The sequence below is a fragment of the Rhynchophorus ferrugineus genome, unplaced genomic scaffold, assembly GCF_030347505.1.
Source record: "Rhynchophorus ferrugineus isolate W39M unplaced genomic scaffold, kcgeb_rfMv2 rfM6, whole genome shotgun sequence".
Taxonomy (NCBI): Eukaryota; Metazoa; Arthropoda; class Insecta; order Coleoptera; family Curculionidae; genus Rhynchophorus; species Rhynchophorus ferrugineus.
In genome coordinates, this window is record NW_027472585.1 from 18,544,261 (window position 1) to 18,565,019 (window position 20,759).

Here is a 20,759-nt window from a genome sequence, read left to right on the forward strand (position 1 = left end):
TCGGAGTTTGGTTTGATTCAACCTGATGAATGTTAATCTCTCCGTTTCAATTTTAACATACATGTCATCAACATATTTGTGATATAATCGCCGACATTTCAATATGTGATTATCTGCATTTTCCCGAATCATTAGGCGGTATGAATAATAGTTCATTGAACTGACTTTTTTGTTGGTTTCAGAACCTGTAAACAGATTTTGTTTTAATAACATTCAAATATAAAATTAAAATACATAATATAGTGACTGAGATATTATCGCCATAGCTAAACTAATATTTTAGTTACCTGTAATGGGATTTATCATTTTTATTGATCAATCGTAGCCATCTTCACCTTGCCAAAATATAATGGGATATTGCAGTGCATCATATGAGCGGTGTGTTTCCTTTATAGGTTGTAATTGAAAATTTCGACGATGTAAAACAATATCACGGGATTCCAAGTTTTCTCCAACTACAACGATAGCAACTTCATCAATAGTTGGTGCATTAAAACGTCTTGTATGTTGACCTGCAGATGTTTTATCAGCTCTGATTACAATTTTGTGATTATCGGATGGCATCAGATCCAGGGCAGTTTTAAACAATATAATCAATTGATTGTGTTGATGAAATAAAGTTTGTAATTGTTCTACAATAGACCTTTTTACTAAATTGTTATGTGCACAACGCAGATCAATTTCTTGTGGTGAATTGCCCATAAAATAAATTTGCAGGAATTTGTTGTCGCTATCTGACACTGGTAACAGTGAACCTGCTCTGTGATATATTTGCCCTTGTATCTGTAAATAAAAAAAATATTATGGTGTGGTATAAATTAATGGATTGTCAATGATCAAACTTAAATAATATTTGATCTTAAAAAGTATATATTTAGTTTTAACTAATATCTATCAAATATAAAATATAATAAAAGTGTCACTGAAACTGAATCACCATATAATATGATGACTAAGTGATATATTTCGTAATGATTAAGAAATTGAAGATTAGTAACACATCTTAACTTTGGTGACAGAAAATTTTGTTCGCTAAAATAATTATGAGTAACTGCTATAATACATACCTTGAAAGTTGGCATAAAATTTTCCCGAACTGCATTTGTTGCCCCAAATGAAGTCATTTGAAAGCAATTGTTATATTGTTGAATATGTGTCAAAAAGTGTATAGAATCTGTTCCTATTCCTGAAACCAATGAGTACAATGGTTCTGGTGGTGGATCCAATTGTATCAATTTCACTTTACCATTTGCGCAACACAATCCATTGGCATCGTTTTTGTATTTTAATGCCTTACAGTGTGAGCAAACCAAGTTCATAGAACCAATAACAACACATTGGTAGTTACTGTAGTTAATTGACACATCGTAACTGAAAGCAGCTGGATTCAAACTTGCGCGATTATTAGTTGAATGTCGCGCTCGCGCTTCACGCGTTTGTGATATCCGAATTCTTTCACGTTCATTTCCGTCGTCACGTTCTTGTGCAGTACGATTAGATCGGTAATTAGCTTGATTTATAGCATTTCTGGTTCTTCTACCTAAATTGCTTCGTCTTATAGGAGGCATATCAAATATAAATTATTTTTTCACTAATCACGAACTAAACAAACACTAACTAACTAAACACTCTGCACAAAACACGATATATGAATTTAATTAAATTTTAAACAAATAAAAAATTTTAAATAAATAAAACAATTCGTACGGATTAAAAGGATTTGAGTTCAAGTCATATCAAATTTAAAAAAAAAAAGTTGTCTGTTACAGATGACTTTTGACAGATGACAGATGAATTGTCAACTGATACACGAAACAAATTCAAACAAAAAGGGCTATTTTTAGGGTTTTTCCAGCAATAATTCTAATTTTTCTCGCCGTAAAAACCATCCCTGAACTTCAACGAACATTTTAAAAAAAGATTTGGCCAAATTGGTCCAGGCGTTGTTGAGTTATGCGCTTAGGAACATATTTTGCGATTCATTTTTATATATAAGATTACAACGATTATTATGTACATATGTTATATTAACAGGCTTCTTTTGTGTTAAAAATCAAAATTTTATTATTTTATTAATATTTTGTGAGTTCTTTATTTAATTTTTTGAAGCCAATTCAATTTTTTTGCTAAAAATATTTAATTTTTCTTTTTTTAGTGTTAGATTTTTATTCAATAAATTACGCTGTTATCTTATTCAGTATTACAATGAGTAGGCCAAGTAAAGGTGCAGCCCGTATGAGGAAAAATAGAAATTAAGAAACAATTATTCAAAATAAGGAACGCTTCAGGCCCCGGGGTTCGCTACCTAACCTAGATGCATTGACAGATGTTGTAACCAAACTAGACCAACAAAAAGTTGTTACCCCCGCCTGGAATCGAACCCACAATTGCTCCACTATGGTTCCGTTGTACTTGCATAAGTATACAAGCAAGGCGTGTACGAGATTAATACATCAGTATGTATTTCCCAGATTAGTTAATCAGTCCCAAGTTCAATTTTTTTGTTAAACATATTTTCTTTTTCTCGTTTTAGAGTTAGTTATTTACTCACTAAATTACGCTGTTATCTTATTCAGTATTACAATGAGTAGGCCAAGTAAAGGTGCAGCCCGTATGAGGAAAAATAGGAAAAAAGAAACAATTATTGAAAATAAGAAACGCTTCAGATCCCGGGGTCTGCTACCTAACCTAGGTGCATTGACAAATGTTGTAACCAAACTAGACCAACAGAATGTTGTTGCTCCCGCCGGGAATCGAACCCGCAACCTCCGCGTGTGCCTGCAATATTTCTGAGGCTTCTCATATGATATGGTTAGTGTTTAAAGAGCAAACTGAACGGCTTTTGCACTGAACGACTTCCGGTTTTTCGTCACATCAGCTCAGCAACAACATTATACACAATATATCTGATCAGATATCTGATCTTTTAGATAAAAAAATATGTGAAAACTTTGTACATGCCTTTAAAATTTAAAGGTTTAAGGCTTAGTACAATCTTAATTTACAAACTATTTTATTACTATTGTTCAGTTGTACTTGCATTAACATACAAGCAAGGCGTGTACAGGATTAGTATATCAGTATGTATTTCCCAAATTAGAATAAAACTAATCTACTTAAACTAAAGTTAAAAATCCACTTACACACTAAACTAGTTCGTTTGGTTTGGTTCACTTCAATCTTCTGATTTCCTGCGTGTTGCCCACTAGCTGTATCGCTTCCACGTTGCTGTGATTTAGCAAACTTATTGCATTCTTTAGGACGAAATGTTGATCTCAATAATTTAGCATTGTTACAAATATTCTGTTACTAATTCATAATTTATTACATTTGTCCCATGTATTCCATCTATGGAAATTATGTAGTTAATTTCATTTTAACTGCCGAATATAATCCTTGCTTCATTTATATATTCATACAGTATTTATGCTTTATCAATATTTCTCACCTAACTATAAATTTTTAAATAAAGTTGCAAGTTAGCTTAGTTTTGCTTAGTTACTCCACCCTTTGATGTCATCTTTGCATATAGCTCATCTGTAATTTGACTTCTATAGTTTTCACTTATCTACTGATTTCTACTTTGTCTTATGTCCCACCCGGGAACTAATAACTCAACAACAAACGAGGAATTACAATTCTTTGAAGCTATTTTATAATTGTTAATATTATTTTCAACATTCATTTATGATGCGCAAATTATACGTATTTACTTGCAATATTCAGTTAGTGCTCTGTTAAAAAAAATTCATTTGTTAAAATTCTGAAATGAATTAGAACTTAATACCACCAAAAATTTACAAAACAATATTAATAACCTTTAAAATTATCTCTAGTACAATGATATACTATACAATATTACCATCAATCCTTAAGCAAGAACGATTTTTTAGCTGTTTTCTGTTCAGAAATCAAATTAAATCGAAAGCTTTTTTTTATTAATCTCCTAGAACGTCAACAATCTGCCCGTGAGCAAAAAGTATTATTATATGATTTCAGATATATAATATAACTGTCCTGACATGTAGTAGATAATTTCAGTAAGTGATCTACTGTACAACTTAAAATCTAAATCTTAATCTAGATACTATTCTAACTTATTTTAAAGTATATCCTAACTATTTTAGCTTATTCTAGAGAATTTTAAATCTCACTCTATGTGTCTATTGATCAGTTCGTATGATAATATGTAGAGTGCATTGGGATGCACTAATAGTCCTCCAGAGTACCTCGCACTAACACTCCGAATTACACTCCTTAAGGGTTCTACGAGAATATTACGCTGAATCAGTTTGTTGAACACGTAATATGGGGCATCGAAAATGATTCGCAACACTTCTGGACACACTATTCTAGAACCTCTAGAGGATAACTATGTTAGATTTACTAGTAGTACCCCACAGTTTAATTCGATAGGTCCAAATGGGCTTAAGTATTGACTTATACAGAAACACCTTATTATCTAATGATAATTTAGATTTAAGCCAATACAATTGGTTTAGTTTAAGCCCAAGCTGCTTACGTTTTGTAACTATATGTTTTTTCCATGTCAAACGTCGGTCGAAATGCATTCCCAGATATTTAACGTTGGCTGCTTGAGGAAGTTCATGATTATTCAATTTTACTGAAGAACATGTTCTCCTACAAAGGGTGAGTGTCACATGTGCAGATTTTGTCGCATATGCTTTGATACGCCACGTTTTCAACCACAATTCGACTTCGTTAAGATGAAGTTGGAGATTTCTTGTGGCTGATATTGGATCCCCGTGTGATGATAAAACCGCTGTATCGTCAGCATATGTTGCAACAGTAGTGTTTCTTGAAATCGGTAGGTTAGCTGTATACAATAGATATAACAATGGGCCAAGGACACCACCCTGCGGAACACCCGAATATATGGGCTGTATGTCAGTGTATCCGTCACCCTGTTCACCAATAAAATCTCTGTCTGTGAGATCCATCTAAAATGGAGTGTTAAGAAAGTCAACTATGTTATTTTCTTCTGTTGCGGATTTCAGACCGGTACGGATTAAATACTGTCTTTAAATATTTAGAGAAAACTTCCGCTTTATCTTTATCATTCCTAGCCCAGGTATTGTCGTCAATTTTAAAGGGTGGATTATCTTGTTGAGGTTTTTAAATTTTTTTGTTACTTTCCAGAGAGAATATTCTGTTGCATCAGTTGGCGTTAAGTTTTCTTAATAATTCTTACTTCCTTAATTTTGTTCCTTATTTATTAGCTCTTTCAGCCCTTTTGTGGACTTGTTGAACTTCGTCTTATTTTCTTCTCTTCTGCTTTGTTGCCAAGTTTTTCGCGGTTTTTTTTCGGCAATTTTTTGTTTAATTATAAATGAAGTATAATTAAACTTCTGATATGTCGCGCTATTAGGTGTTGCGTACCAGGCGGCATCTTGTATAGATTTTGTTATATATTTTGCTGCTATTTCTGTAGGTTTTTCTGTTTTGAGAGGTAAATTTAGAGATATTAAACTTTCTAATTTCTCTCTAAATAATGACCACTTAGTTTTGATATTATGCAAAGAAGATAGTTTTGTTTTCTTGAGAAAATTTGAGTTCACTCTTATAATAACTGGTGAGTGATCAGATGATAGATCGAAACATGGTTCAGCTTTGCACGTTTTGGGGTCAATATGTTTTGTAACACAAAAGTCTATGGTATCGGAAATTTTATTTCTAATTGCTATTATTGCTATTTTGTGTTTGCTGTAATGCCTATCGGTCATTAGGCTAGCTTGGTAACGACGACGGTGAGTAAATTCATCATTGTACTCAATTGTTCCATAAGTTTACCCATCATTTGCTCTAATTTACTAATATTACTTAGAGGGTCAGTGGTGATTGGCGTTGTCTGCGTATTAGATTGTGTCTGACTAACTAGTGCGTGTGCGTATGATATATGAGGATGTTGTATTGGTGCTTTGGGCGAGTTAAATGGTATGAGCTGTTTTGGGGGCTGTAAGTTTCTTTTCCCTCTCAGTACTGGAAAAATTTTTGTTGTAACGCTTTATGGACTAGACATCCCCTATAATTTGCAGGATGTTCACCGTCACAGTTGACGCATTTTACTTTATCGTCACATGTTTTGCGCGTGCAATCATTGGTCGAATGCTCTCCTGCACATTTCACACATCTATACAACTTGCGACATTATGTTTTGGTATGCCCATATGCTTGGCATCTGATGCATTGTAGGATGATTCTTTATGTGTATGGTGGCTCACATTTAATGACATTGTGGTCCAAGTACTTAATCTCGTAAACAGGTTTATTATTTCCTTTTGGCTTCAAATCAATATAAAACATTGGCAGTGGCTTCTTTATTGTATGGTGTTTAATATTATGTACATTGACAACTTCGTGGCCTTGTTCAGCTAGGGCTGTTTTAATTGTATTTGGATCGGTGGCGTGATGTAGTTCTTTTATGACAAATTTAAAAGTTTTTTCGGACTTTGGTCGAAAAGTATGGTACTGCGTGCTTCTATTGTCCAATTCTCTTATTAAAACTTTAAAATGTTCAGAGTCAAACACTTCAATCTTATAATCTCTTATAAACTCTTAACATATTGTTTTGAGTAGGTCATGCAGAAGTTTAACAACACCTACCTTATATATTGTTATTAGGGGTGATCTGGGAATTGTTTTCGGTTGGTTTTCTTTGTTGTTCTGGTTTTCTTCAGTCTCTTCTATCAGAGCACTGAAACTGTTGTATGTTTAGATAGGTTTTTGAAGCCAATAGTCGCTGATTTTCGTCTGTTTTCAGACCACTTGTTTTTCAGGACTTGTTGATCATTATATCGAATAGCGGGTGATTCAATTGATAAATCGACAGAAAGATGTTGTGGATTAGCCATTATATATTGAAATTAACCATACAGATCACTTAATAGTTATTAAATGTTTAATTTAAATGTTTTTACGTGCGTCATATATTGCTCGCTCGATTTACCGTTCCGAAAATAAGAAAGAAAATTCCTAGAATGTAGAGCCTTGCCTACAAAAAAAAACAAAGGCAAAATCCTTGCTAAGCCGACTAATATATACAGTCAATTTAAAACAGCAGCGAACCCACGTGATCTGTCAAAACGTCGCTATGTTGCCGCACCAACTCTGAGTTTTAGTACATTTTGGCTTTGACCTATAACAAAATTCTAATCTAAATAAAATTATGAAACAAATATGTTATTTAATATATTTTTTAACATCATAGTACATCTAAAGCATATATTATCGAATAAGTTAAAACTACAATTAATTATATAGCCACAATATTTCATAGGTTAGAGTTGTTTTATTATATTTACATTGAACTTTTTTCCACACTAGTATAGGTAGAGTTCTAGCCGCGTTTTTTATGTAACGATATCTCTCGAAGGCCTAATCCACCTATTTAACAATTGTATATCTGAGTAATGTATTTTAATTTTACTAGAGAGCATATTTACCTTTTACGCAGTTAGTTCTTGTTTTCCTCGATGCAATGTTTCCTTGTAAAGTTATTTACATATTACAATATTTCTCCCTAGTTTGTTCTGTTACTACCTGTACACATCTTTCTTGATAAAACCAGATTCAATCAGTGAATTCTCTTTAATGCATTTATCATATCTGCAAAAAAGTTAATATTATTTCTCTCCACGTACATTTTAAGTAAACGTTCATGTATATTCTGAACAATAATACATATGATCATAAAACTTTCACCCACTATAATACAATTTCCTACAGTTAAAGTATATTAATTGTATACTGACCTTTATTTGTTTCTTCTTTATCAACCTGTCTTGGTAATTGTCAGCATTGAATGATAAACCAACATTCATAAAGTTTTATTCAACCACTGTCACTTTCAGAAACACTATTCAACTGAATAACTAAGCTGTTTATCATACAACAATTTCTTCTTCAATGTGGTGAAGGTGTAATTTTCGACAATGCCTCTTTCCATAAAATCAGACAGTTCTGGTTTGAATATGCTCCTCGACCTGAATATATATTGTAATAATTCTTTGGAATACCCCATATCAACTCAATTGGATTAAATATGCAGTGGTAGGGAGGCAGACGTAATACTCTGTGGTCATAACATTCATCAATCTGACCTACCATGTATCTTTTCTCAAGCTTATTTCTAATAAAGTTAATTCCATAAAATCCAATTAAATGTTTCATTTATATTTACCGAATAAGAATTTGAAATAATTCATTCTTTAACATGGGTTCTTCAAAACTTATTTCAAGTACTTTACGCCATTCCTTAATTGCAGCCTTTGCTGATGCACTTGTTGGGATCCAGCAGCGTACTATGATATGGTGCATTATCCATAACAATAACTAATGGTTCTTCTTTAAAATGAAGTTCTTTGAAAGCTGATTTCCAAACCAGTGCAAAAACAAGTTATGGTTCATTTCTCCATGGCAATCACCTTTGGATTTTGTGCACCAGGAATTAAACCATTCCTGTTTCCATCATTAAGAACTACATGTATGTAATGAATTATTAGTAAATATTATGAGTAACAAAACCTAATCGATAGTTATTCCAATGTTTACCCTCTTCCATCAACTTTTGCTTTCTTTACACTATATATATCACCATCTTGCCATGGTGACCCATTCTGAAATATCCATGTCTCATCTAAGTATACAAATTGATATAATAATTCTTCCTTGATTTTGCTATATATTACTAAAATTGTATTCTTTTAAAAGTGATGACTAGAAGTTCCATTAAACCCTTTTGTGGATTATCTTTCACCACTTATATTACCCAATAGTGATGAAGGGATGTTCTACATACCTCAAATAGCGCATATCTTTTGACTTTTTATGGATATTTACCAGACTAAAAATTTTTTTTCTGAAATAATTGTGTTAAATTATGTTTCGATTGAAAAAACTACTTTTGTTTTTTTTATATATTTTGTATATTTAATCCCTCATACAGCTAACATCAAGCTGATCTTGATTCGTTATCTGTTGGGCATAAAGACGGATTTTTTTTGTGAATTAAGGTTACATAATACGCGCAAAATAATTATTTTCGATGAAAACCGCGGCGATTTGAAACTTATTAAAACAAAGCGTTAAAACAATGTTTGCCGGTTTATAAACTTTAGTTATAATATTTTGAAGAATTTCGCATACCTTTGGCAAACGGACAAGTTTTTCAAGTTCGTTCGGTTACATGTTCGAACTTGTCAAACAGTATTCTATCTCCTTTCAAATAGAATAAATTGAGAAGGAAAATATAGTCTGACTGTAAAAGGAATTTACAACTTTCGACAGGCATATAGTGATGACGTGCGTCTTTACTGTTTGGAATAGACTATAGGTATGTGTTAAATTACGTAATAGTGTTAAGGAAGCCGAATAAGGCATGGTGCATAAAAAATAGTCCAAAGACAGGCACGATTACGAATTTATTGTTAAGTTACATTTCGTTTAGTTGTATCCGAAAGATTAATGGCTAGTTCGTATAAGTTCTGACAGGAGTTCTCTGCCTGGGCGTAAACTACTACAGTTCCAATATTATTTATTAGCATAGATCCTTTATAGTCTACCTTATACAATATCATTAGATAACGTTTTCTGCTCTTAAAAAGACACGCGTCGTAAAGTTAATGTTTCGTAAAGTACCGTGGGCGGACTCGGTACTTTCTCTCGTCGTCTTTATGTTACATTAAAGGCAAGTAGCAGTACGCGTCTTCTCCGTGGGCCTTGTGCAAATTCCTCGGGTTTTTTTGTCAATGTCGAAACTGTACATCGGGACTCTCTTGCACAATCGGATATTTATAACAATGTAATGAAACGACGTAGGTTTCTTGGTGATATCAGGCCTGCAACAGTTGAATAATGCAGCAGTAACCATCAGATATCGTTCAATTCTTCTATGATGGCGACAGGAAGACCAGACAATACACACCCTATTTTCATTCCATATATATATATATATATATATATATATATATATATATATATATATATATATATATATATATATATATATATACTTGTATATATATATAGACAGATAGATTGATAGATATAGTCCGTTCAAAAAACAGTGAACTCATCTAAACTCATGAAGTAAAATCTTCCGAAATATTGCTGCATCAACCTTGAGTTTTAGTTCATTTTGGCTTTGATCAAAAAATTATAATCTATATAAAATTATGGATTGGACCTACTGTTCAACGTGAACTCCCAACCGCGGTCCTCGGCATTAAGCCTACCGACTGACCAGTGACCAACCTAGAAATTATCCCAGAAGACTTACTTAGACTTACAGGTCTTACTCAGCCTGGTTACTGGCGTGACTAGAATTATTTTCCTTGTCGGATTTTGCACTCTTAACAATGTTAAACACTCACAAATGTTAAAAAATCAAAAACATAAGCCAACAGTATTCGAACGCGCGACTATTCACACAACAGGGTTAGGTCTTTTCGTTTTTACCACTGCGCCACCAAGCTGGCTCCATTAGGATTATTGGGTTATACAGTGTAAACAGGTGCTAATATCACATTTGCCTTTTCTACATTAACGTTATTATTAGATTTGAATAAATCTCTTGCCAATGATGTCAAATGAGAAAAAGCAACTTGGAGGATGGAAACAAAAGTCCAAAGATAACTAATTGCAGAATTAATTGTCCAATAATAAAATGCAGCTCTCGAAGAGAGAGATAACTTACTAGTTGTTGAATAAGCTGTCACCAAAGGTTTATATATAAGGGGAAAGATCCAGAAATATATCACATTATTAATTCATATTCATATCTAATAGAACCGATAAAATAACATTCGCGAGATAGTCAACAATATATAAATTTAGCCTTCAAAGTCATAATATTGTATAAGATAATGGCAAAAATGGCATCATAAAGGTACAAAAAATATAAATGTATGCTACCTTAATTATAATGTTGATATATTTGTGATATTTTTCTGATATTGCTGGATTTAAATCTCGATTTTTGCTGGAAAATCTAACAAATTACAAAGAAGAGCAAAATTACAGGCAGCAAAATAGGAGAAGACTTAAGGAAGATAGTAGACAATGCCTACAGCCCGTGAGTACGAAAAATAAATTGGGAATATATGATAATTTAAATAAATTCGAATATTTAAATCCAAAATGTATATCTAAAGTAAAAGCATGAAGAAATAACAAACAAAAGCTGGACTTCTTTATAATCTAAACCACTCTAAGATTTTATATATGGCCTATAAATAAATTTTAAAATATTTAAGAGTCGTGATGTTACTGCCTATTAAGTCGCATCTGGTATATTTGTAACTAACAACAGAATTCACTTTCTGGTATGTGTAATTTCGATGTGTAAACAAAAAATGTTTTAGTCCCTTGAAAGCGTTTGAATTTGTATCGAGTAAATTGAATTTATTTGAAATTTTACGTTTCATAAACATACTCCATCGATTTCAGCGTGTAAATAATATTTTCGCTGTTTTAAATGTGGCGATTTTCATACTAAAGACAAGGAGCGTTCTGGACAGCCAACAAATTTTGAAGAGGAGTATTTGAAGGCATTATTCGATGATGATCCCGCGTAAAACACATGAAGAATATGCAGAATTATTGGGAGTAACACAACAAACAATTTTTAATATGTTGAAGACTGTTGCAATGATCCAAAAGCTTGGATATTTTGAGAGGTATAAATTGAAGCTAAGAGACATTGAAAGGCTCTTGGTGATGTGTGACATGCTGCTTCAACGACAAAATAGAAAAGGTTTCTTGAATTGTATTATTATTAATGATGAAAAGTGAACATATTATCATAATCCTAAGATAAAAAATCATGCTATCTGGTCATGCATCAATATCAAGAAAAAAGCCAAATATTCAGTGCTGCCAGCTCTGTACCCATGTTCTGTATTTATGGGATCAGTTTGATATGGCATACTATGAGTTACTAAAATCTAACGAAACTACCACTCTGATTGGTAGTTATCGACTACTATTGATGCGTTTGAACGGAACACTGCACGAAAAATGGCCTGAAGACGAGCAAAGACACAACAATGTAATTCTATAGCATGACAATACTCAACCACAACAGGCGAAACCGATGAAGACAAAATGGGAACACTACCACACCGAAAACTTTGTCATTTTGATCACTACTTGTTTCGACGTATGAGTAGTGACCTGTCTGAGCAACACTTATTTTAATAACAAATAAATAATCAAAAGTAATACATAATAAAATAAATAAATGAAAGTGAAATATATGACAAAAGATTTAGGTACAGATAAAATTAATCCCAAGAATGAAAGGTCAACGTTTAGGATGACAGGAAGCGGTAAAACAATTAAACGATACAAAGAATAATTATTAGTTGTTAAGGAAACAATTAATATGTGTTAAATTCTATGGTAATAATCAACCTCTCGTAGAAATCCCATTAACCTATCACAAGCCGTTTAAAATGTGAAAGACACCGTGTATGGTCATAGAATTCACAGCCTATTGGAGCGCTTGAGAGCCCAGTGTCAACCGATTGAGTTTTACTGCATGGTAACGAGAAGCAAACGGAATTTGTTTGGTCAGTCTTTACACTGTCTCTCTGGCAAAGGTTTTGATGATGGGATAAAGATCAATGTGGATGTATAAGTGTCAATAGGGAGTTGAGAGTGGATGGCATATATCACCGTGACATCTACTTGTTCATTCCCAAGTATCACCAAGTGACATGGTATCCACACTAGCGGCAGTAAGAGGGATCGCGATCTTACTCGTCGTTACTCACCGTACTTGCTAAAATCAAGCCCCGTGGTGGTTTCAAAACTCTTTGCCATCGAATATCATCCACCGTAACTATTTAATCCTTTGCCGATCCCATGGTCTCGAGAATTCATATACTAGGTGTCCTCTTGAACTAGGTGTTCAATCTTCATAAATAGTAAGCTAAATTCGTATGAATTTATCGAATATCAAATTCCGAGATATGTATGGTGGACGTATAAATATCTATATATCGCAGTCAATCTCTCTAATTTTCTCCCAATCTCTAAAGATATTTATAAGAAGTAATTGTGGTTCATTCCCTATAGATCAATTCCTTATCTATATAATATTATGCGGGCATAAATTAATACAAATAAAAACAACTATATATATTCATATTAAAATATCTCTTTGTAACTTTGGATAAGTTTTTTAATGACCAACGTCCAACAAGGCTCACTGGAAAAATATTCTTGATGCTCTAACTTTTCCGTAGGCAATCCCCAGATTAAGTTTCAACGACATGATGAACCGGTTGAATTTTTTTCCATCATAGACTTTGTCTAATTTTAAGCGTATATATTTTTGTCAAGCCAGGAAGAGTAAACCAAACACATAAAAATTCTCATGTAACCAAAATAATATGCCTGCTCAATAAAACCTATTTTAGTCGCAAATTAATTTTAATAATACCAATAATGCATCGATATACTGCTTAATCTTCATGGCTGTTGTCTACCCCAGCTTTCTACGGTCTCAAATATATGATTTACTGTTTTATATATCAATTTCCGAATTTACTAAAGAGTAAGAGATGTCTCAGATTTCTAGAGCAGTTAAATATAATAGTTAAATTTTGGAAGCTGCAAATTAATCCACAAAAAATTATAGCTAGTGTCTCCAATTTTCTGCCGAAACGTTGTCTTGTTAAACTAAGTTGCTTATTTGAAAAGTTGTCATTCCTTGACTACAAATAAGTTAGTCAAATACCTTTGCAACAATTTTTTATAGTTTACAGTAGGTTTTCAATTAGAACAATTAGGGAAAAAATTTAGATTTGTTTTAACAAACATAGGGCACTTGCTTTCAATAATACTATTCTCTATAGTTCTCAAGTTGGGATTATGCTATTATTGAGTACTCTTTAGCGTTATTACCTGTATTGCGGTGCAAATTTAATTATTCCTATTTGGGCATTCGTGTAAATTTAAGTTTACGTTAAATGTAGATATATTTCGGTTAGATAGTGAACGGGTCTAATTTATGAGAACTTTAACTGATATTCCTAATATTTATGACATGGGAAAAGAATTATGGCATTGATACAAAATATAACGTCGCATTGTATTAAATGTCTGGTGAAATTAGCCAACCAAAAAAGGTACCAAGTCCAGAGAACATACGTGTTCAACAAAAATGATATCCCATCGGCTCGTTGTCGAGTGTTTCAGATAACGACGGTTCAAATACCGAGGCTAGACTAAACGTGTCAGAAGTCAGACCTGGTAGAGGACTTCTTATGGCGCCTATAACCATAAATATCAAGAAGACCCGAAATCGTGGATTTTTCGGGAATTCCTTAAGAGTTCGAAAAGTTTATCAGCGTGAGAAGTTCCTAGCTGGATGAGAGTTTCCCATCCCGATATTCTCAGCGAACCAGGGTACAGAAAAGGGTTGCTTGGACAAGCCTTGTCACCATCAAGAACCCGCAGGAGGAGCTTCATCGATAAAACACGGTGCATCGACAACGAGAGACAATATTTCCATCGACAACGAGAGAAAGAGTTCAAATGAGAAGAAGGAAGTATTGTTGAAAATGTTGTTGAGAATTGAGAAGAAGAAAGTATTGAACTGATTGAAGAAAGTATTGAATTAATTGAAGAAGTATTGAGTTGACTGAAGAAAGTATTGAATGATCGAAGAAAATATTAAGTTGAATTGATCGAAGTAAGTATTGAGTTGAATTGATTGAAGAAGTATTGAGTTTATTTGATTGCAGAAAGGATTGAAATAGGCATTGATTGAAGAAAACATTAACATAAGAATTGTTAAAAGTATTAAGTATTGAAGAAAGCATTGAAGTGATATTGTTAGAACAATAGAGATAATTTCTGGAGTCGGTCAGGATTAACCATTCTTTGAAGGTTTGTATTGAGATGTACGATAAAGGTTTGAATATAGCGAAGAGTTCAGCGATCAATACTGAACCTTGTTCAGGGAGTTTGAAACGAAATGCCCGTTTGTCCACCATGAATACACTGCCGAGCCCGCTGCAAGATTTAGAGCCATCAGTATATATGTGCTTGCGGCCAGAGTAAGACTGGAAAAGTTCATAGAACCGAATAAGTTATGGACAATTTTTGTACCCTCTATCTGAATGGGATCAGCTAAATTGACAGCCTCATCTCCCCTCCCCATCACGGATGTTTGTGTCCATACCGATCTTATACCAGTCGTATCTTTTTTCACAAATAGAGAGGTACAACGTCGTTGGGTCCAGGAGACCAACCAGAACAGGCCCTTTTAGGTGAAAGCTGATACTTTCTCCTCCATTCGCATTCCTTCACTTCGTCACAATGTCGTAGCTTTGAATCAACTCAGATTGGGCCACTGTCGTTTCTCGCACGGTCACGACTTTGAGCCCGACTGCCCACTGTGAGATTTGTCACCGTGCCCCCATTTCAGTCTACCACATATTGAACGACTGTCCACGGCTGACCCAGATTAGAACTAAGTATGGGCTGCAAAATTTTAAAAATGCTTTAATAGGAGAAAATACAGACAGACTCTTCGGATTTCTATGAGAGGTTGATTTTCTCCATAGAATCTACCCTATGCTAAGTTTAGAGTTACTGACCAAAAATGTGTGCTGCCTGGATAGAGCCTCTACTTCGTTATAGTTGTGTTTATAGTCTTGTATTTGTGTTCATGTTGTATATACACTATTTATTCTTTTAACCCCCCCTGTTTGCGTTATTAATTTTATTTATTTATTAATTTATTATTTTATATATACAGTTTATGCATGTCCCCGTCCCCTTTAGCTTAACACCATACTATTCTATAGTCGCGAAATAACGACACTCGCCAAAGCAACAAAAAATATAGCTTGTTTTGTGCAAAATATTTTGTTGTACGGAGGCGATATTGAAAGTTGTGCGATGTGAAGGATCAACTTTTTTTTATTAATCTCCTAGAACGTGTACAATCTGCCAGTGGACAATAAGTATTATTATATGATTTCAGTTATATAATATAACTATCCTGACATATAGTAGATCACTTCAGTAAGTGATCTTCTATACAACTTATAATCTAAATCTTATTCTAGATACTATTCTAACTTATCTTAAAGTCTACTCTAACTTATTCTAAGAACTATTCTAGTTTATTCTAGAGATTATTAAATCTCACTCTATATATCTATTAATCAGTTAGTGCGCTTGAGCCTACGCACTTCTAATGTACTAATAATCTTACTAATAGTTATAGGGGAATATCGCGCTGAATCAGTTTGTTGGACACGTAATATGGGGCATCGACGATGACTCGCAACACTATATTCTGGAACCTATGCAGAAGGATCATCTCTTGTGATTTTGAGCAATCTTGACAACAGATGGCACAATATCTCCCCGTCTGTGCAAATATTTTCAAGATTTTGAAAAATACACAATATATTGCGCAACCTTTCAATCTCGTTTACAAACGGTCAATTATGTTGCACAAACTCAAATATTTCACAATCATATTGAACTCCTATGGGCCGCTTTAGAAAGGCGAATTTTTGAATTTTCTGTTTTTATTTCTGGTAAAATCTTAAAATATATGTATTTTTACTATTCTCTCTATAGTATATTATTTCTATAAATCAACATTTTTGTGATAACACTTACCTAGCCCAGTGTTTCCCAAACATTATTCTGCCATGGCCCGGTAATTACCACACTAATTCGCGACCAACTTAATACTTTTAAACCCAAGCTGGATCCATTAGGTAAAATAATCCGCACTTATTAATAGTAAAAATGTTTTATTAACACTACATATTTTTATATCGCATATTTAGTCACTAAATTCTAATGCGAAGTATTGAGCTGTTGCTTATTCTTTACTTCGCGAAAACTGATAAAAGTTTTATTGTGAGGTCTGGCTCCACTTCAAGTCGGTTTCTATATTTATTATTAAGTGTTAAAAATCCAGCTCCACATTTAGAGGTTGTGACAAAAGGCACTAAAAAGTGATTGCGTGCTGAGCTAATTTTGTGTATGCTTGACGAAAGGGTGAACCAAAAATCTATCAATGATCTTGTGTCAAATATATCCTTGAATGCTATGGCAGTTGATAGTTCAATTAAAGAATAGACATCTAAATATGGAAAATTAGTTTCGGAACCAATATAAATGGGTCTCTAATTTTGTTTAATGGCTTTGTTGCTGTTGATAGGAGGAAAATATGTTTGCAGATTCCTCTCTAGTCCTAATAAATATTCTTAATTTGAGTTAATATGTCTTGTGACAAAGCAATCATGTTTTACTCTTTTTATATTTCACTTAAATTACTTAATCGTTTGAAGTTCCGTGTTTTCGCCGTTCTGTCCACATATTAAGCTTTTTCCTGATATCTTCACTTGTCTTGCACTTTAAATATTGCTACATTGCCGAGCCATCTTTATATTTTAAATATATTTGAAAAGTCAAAAATATCACATGTGTAGGCTTCTTTGCCAACCAATTAATATCATGAAATTGCTTCTTGAGAGCCATCACATCTCTCAGTGTTAAAGAAGATGTTCGTGATCACTTCCCATTTCTTTGCACAAAATATAGAACAATCTTCAGTTCAGTAAACGAAATTTTATAACGTTTATGAACATGACACACTTTTGCACCGTTGTTGTCAAGGATAAAGACATTTTCTTGTCAGCCAATGTCTCTTTATAAATGCTACAGTGCATCCTTACCCATTCCGGTGCTACAAATTTTACCATTGGATAAAGCGCAGTACGAATGCCTGACATTGCTCTACAAAAAACTTTTCATAGATAGTATTCTCAAAATCATATCGTACAAAATAGATCAGAATATCATTACCAGATATGTCTGTATTTTAATCGATTTACAACGAAAATAACATGACATGATTTCAGATTGCTTACGACTGTTTTTTTTTCAATGTTATCTGGTATATCCACAAACTGTTTTACCGTGTTAAGTATTACCTCTTCACTAATAGCATGTTGATAGCCAAATTTGGAAATAAATTGTGAAATTTCATACGAAGCCAAAACAACTTGAGCTTGAGCTTGAGTTCTTTGTGAAAAAATAGATCCCTTATTTTTTCTTATTATTTAACTGTCCCTTTTTGCGAAGAACTCTTTTGGCTTTTCTTTGTAGTCGGGATGTTTTAGTTAGCCAAATGTCTCTGGAACTTTGAAGGTTTCATTGACATTGACATTGATTCGTTTGACAGGTCGACTTTACAATCAGGGGTGTGCAACTGCAATGGTAAGTAGTGGGGCAAAGTTTCGCTTAGTCCAATCATTGGCGGCGCTGACAACGCTAATTTGATTGGTTAGTTTAGAATAGTTATGTAGAAACCTGTAAGGAAAATATCTTGCCTTGATTGGTCTGCCATTTTCCCTGATTATTTTGTGACGTCACATTTATTGCCCAATAGTATTTAAATAAAAATCAAATTTAAATTTTAAAATTAATTTATTAAAATAAAATCCTATACAAATATACATAAGTGTAAATAATATAAATATATATAAACAAAAAGCAAAAAAAACAATTATGAACTCTTCTAGGCAATATTAAAATATCTATAATTCTTCTATAACGCCTTCCCATATATGTTTAGTGCAATCAATTTTATGGGATCTATTAGAGTTCTAACTTATCTTGATATATTGCAGGTAAACTTTAAATCCTTCCCTGTTGATATTGCATTAACTTCATTAAACCAAAAATACAATCACACCTCATAATAACTTAAAATTTGGTATTGAAAATCATTATGGATTGGACAGTTCAAACACTAAAAATGTATGTGTTTTTTAAAAATATTTAGATTGTGGAGTATTTAATCTGTGGAACTACTTAATATAGAATATAGACAAATATTGCATGTTGTCTCTTTTTCAGAAGTTTTGTTAAATAGCCTGAAATAAGACTAAAATACAATATTAGACTCGTTTTCTTCAGAGCAAAATTCTCTGGAACTGAAAATATAAACTCAACTGGTGATTTAACAACCTCAAGTGGTACTAGATCTCTCGTTAAAAAAGAATATAAGTTATCTAACATGTTCATCTTCTTCACAATTTTCTCCGGGAGAATGATGTGAAAAAATTGAAGTGATGAGCCCTTTTAAAAATTTCTCGAACATACTTGGGGAAGGATGCTGTTTCTACCTCCATGACCTCTAATATATCCAACAAAATTCTTTAAGCAATCTTGGTTAAGATTTGTTAAACAAATGTAGTTCTTTGTAAATTTAAACAAAATAGATTTCTTTAAGGTAATAAATCCCCTAAAAGTAGCAATTAAATTTTTAATTGATGGCACCATAACAAATATTTTCTTAACAAGGCAATCAAATTTAATATATAATTCCTCTACTATAAAATGATTGAATACTGATTGTTCTAAAAAGTTAAAGTATTGCAAATATTTTAAGGATATTTTACAATTAAAAGTAGTATTTATTACTACTAATTATCCAGTAATATTAATTGTTACCTTCTTGTAAGACTTCTTTATGTATAGACATCACACTGACAGCATACGAACAACTTGGTAGATTAATTGAATTTTATTACTACTAACATCTTCATAAGGTTTTGAATTTCTGTAAACAAACAATATATAAACAGACATGTAGTTGATAGATAATTTTATATGTACCTGATAAAACCAATGATGGATATACATTTACCCTAATACCTGTTCGTGAAGAAAGGATAATTCTAAATTTTTCACTAAAATGTCCATAACAAACACCATGACGTTGATATATTTGCATTGTGGTTTATCCAGGTAACTTACTACTATTTACTTGATCAACCCATTTTTGGAAAGGAGCGAGATCATTCTTTGGGAAACGATGTCTAATTTCCGTAGTAGAATTTTACCCCGGTACACTACAACTTTTACTACACTGACGCATTGTCATCAATTTTTATATTATTACTCCATAATAATTAATGTAAAACAGAAAATATGCACAACGTAAAACGAAAATTTCGTGATCTAAACAAAAACCATAACCTACAAACAACAATCATAAAAATGGACGCCCATAAATAAAAATATAATAATGGATGGATATTTCATGTTAGTGGCGGCACCAGGAATTTAAACTAGCCAATCACAATTTGCGATCGCAGCGCTACAGTTGATTGAACTAAACAAAACATTTCCCCAAGGTCGCCTATACCGTGAAATTTCTATTTTTTCTAAGTTTACAATTAACATTTAATTTTTTGTTATATGTGCCCTCCGTTAAGCCGAATTGAATATAATCTTCAAGGTATTGTTGCATTCATGACCTCTTGTTCTTTTATGAATATTAATTTACCTGTTTATCGTGCACCCGTTTATTGGAATCAATATTAGAACGTGGACTGGACTGTGCTAACTCACTATCACTCAACTGCTTACTTGTACTGCTCCCGGCACTGGTACTTTGTTTTATTACTCGTTCATCCATTGCTCACCCCTTACGAATACTTACGATACGTCGATCGATCGTAGATATTATTTCTAAAACTAGGCGGAAATGTTGCGACCTAGTGTATTATTTGATGGGCTGGCATAGGGTCGCGACCCGGCAAATGGGAAACACTGATCTAGCCTATTAAGAAAGGCCTTCATATCATTCCCGAGTTATCTTCTCTAGTAATTAAAAAAACGCCCTCCATTCCACCGTTTGATTTTCCTATCAAAATCCCGAATTCAACCAGTTAAACAAACATTTCAAT

The 20,759-nt window shown here is 33.0% G+C and overlaps 1 protein-coding gene and 2 long non-coding RNA genes across 4 annotated transcripts; all 3 read right to left on the minus strand.

The window, feature by feature from the left end:
* Nucleotides 1–315: 315 nt before the first annotated feature.
* Nucleotides 316–1,568, minus strand: LOC143198685 (uncharacterized). The gene is made up of 2 exons (XM_076408046.1): nt 1,068–1,568; nt 316–783 (listed from the first exon to the last, which is right to left on the minus strand). The coding sequence occupies exons 1-2, from the start codon at nt 1,566–1,568 to the stop codon at nt 316–318; spliced, it is 969 nt and encodes a 322-aa protein (XP_076264161.1).
* Nucleotides 1,569–7,193: 5,625 nt separating this feature from the next.
* Nucleotides 7,194–9,928, minus strand: LOC143198208 (uncharacterized). Of its 2 annotated transcripts, XR_013006182.1 has the most exons (4): nt 8,201–9,928; nt 7,773–8,149; nt 7,464–7,626; nt 7,194–7,404 (listed from the first exon to the last, which is right to left on the minus strand). It is a non-coding gene; the product is annotated as an uncharacterized LOC143198208 (long non-coding RNA). The 2 variants fall into 2 exon arrangements; XR_013006181.1 differs by having other exon boundaries at nt 7,773–9,928.
* Nucleotides 9,929–19,313: 9,385 nt separating this feature from the next.
* LOC143197907 (uncharacterized) lies at nt 19,314–20,059 on the minus strand. The gene is made up of 2 exons (XR_013006107.1): nt 19,684–20,059; nt 19,314–19,627 (listed from the first exon to the last, which is right to left on the minus strand). It is a non-coding gene; the product is annotated as an uncharacterized LOC143197907 (long non-coding RNA).
* Between the last annotated feature and the right edge of the window lie 700 nt (nt 20,060–20,759).

Excerpts from the sequence above, each read along its gene's own strand:
- LOC143198685 (XM_076408046.1), bottom strand. The coding sequence starts at position 1,568 with ATGCCTCCTATAAGACGAAGCAATTTAGGTAGAAGAACCAGAAATGCT. Across the intron at positions 784-1,067 it reads ATTTTATGCCAACTTTCAAG|ATACAAGGGCAAATATATCA; the intron begins GTATGTATTATA and ends TTTTATTTACAG.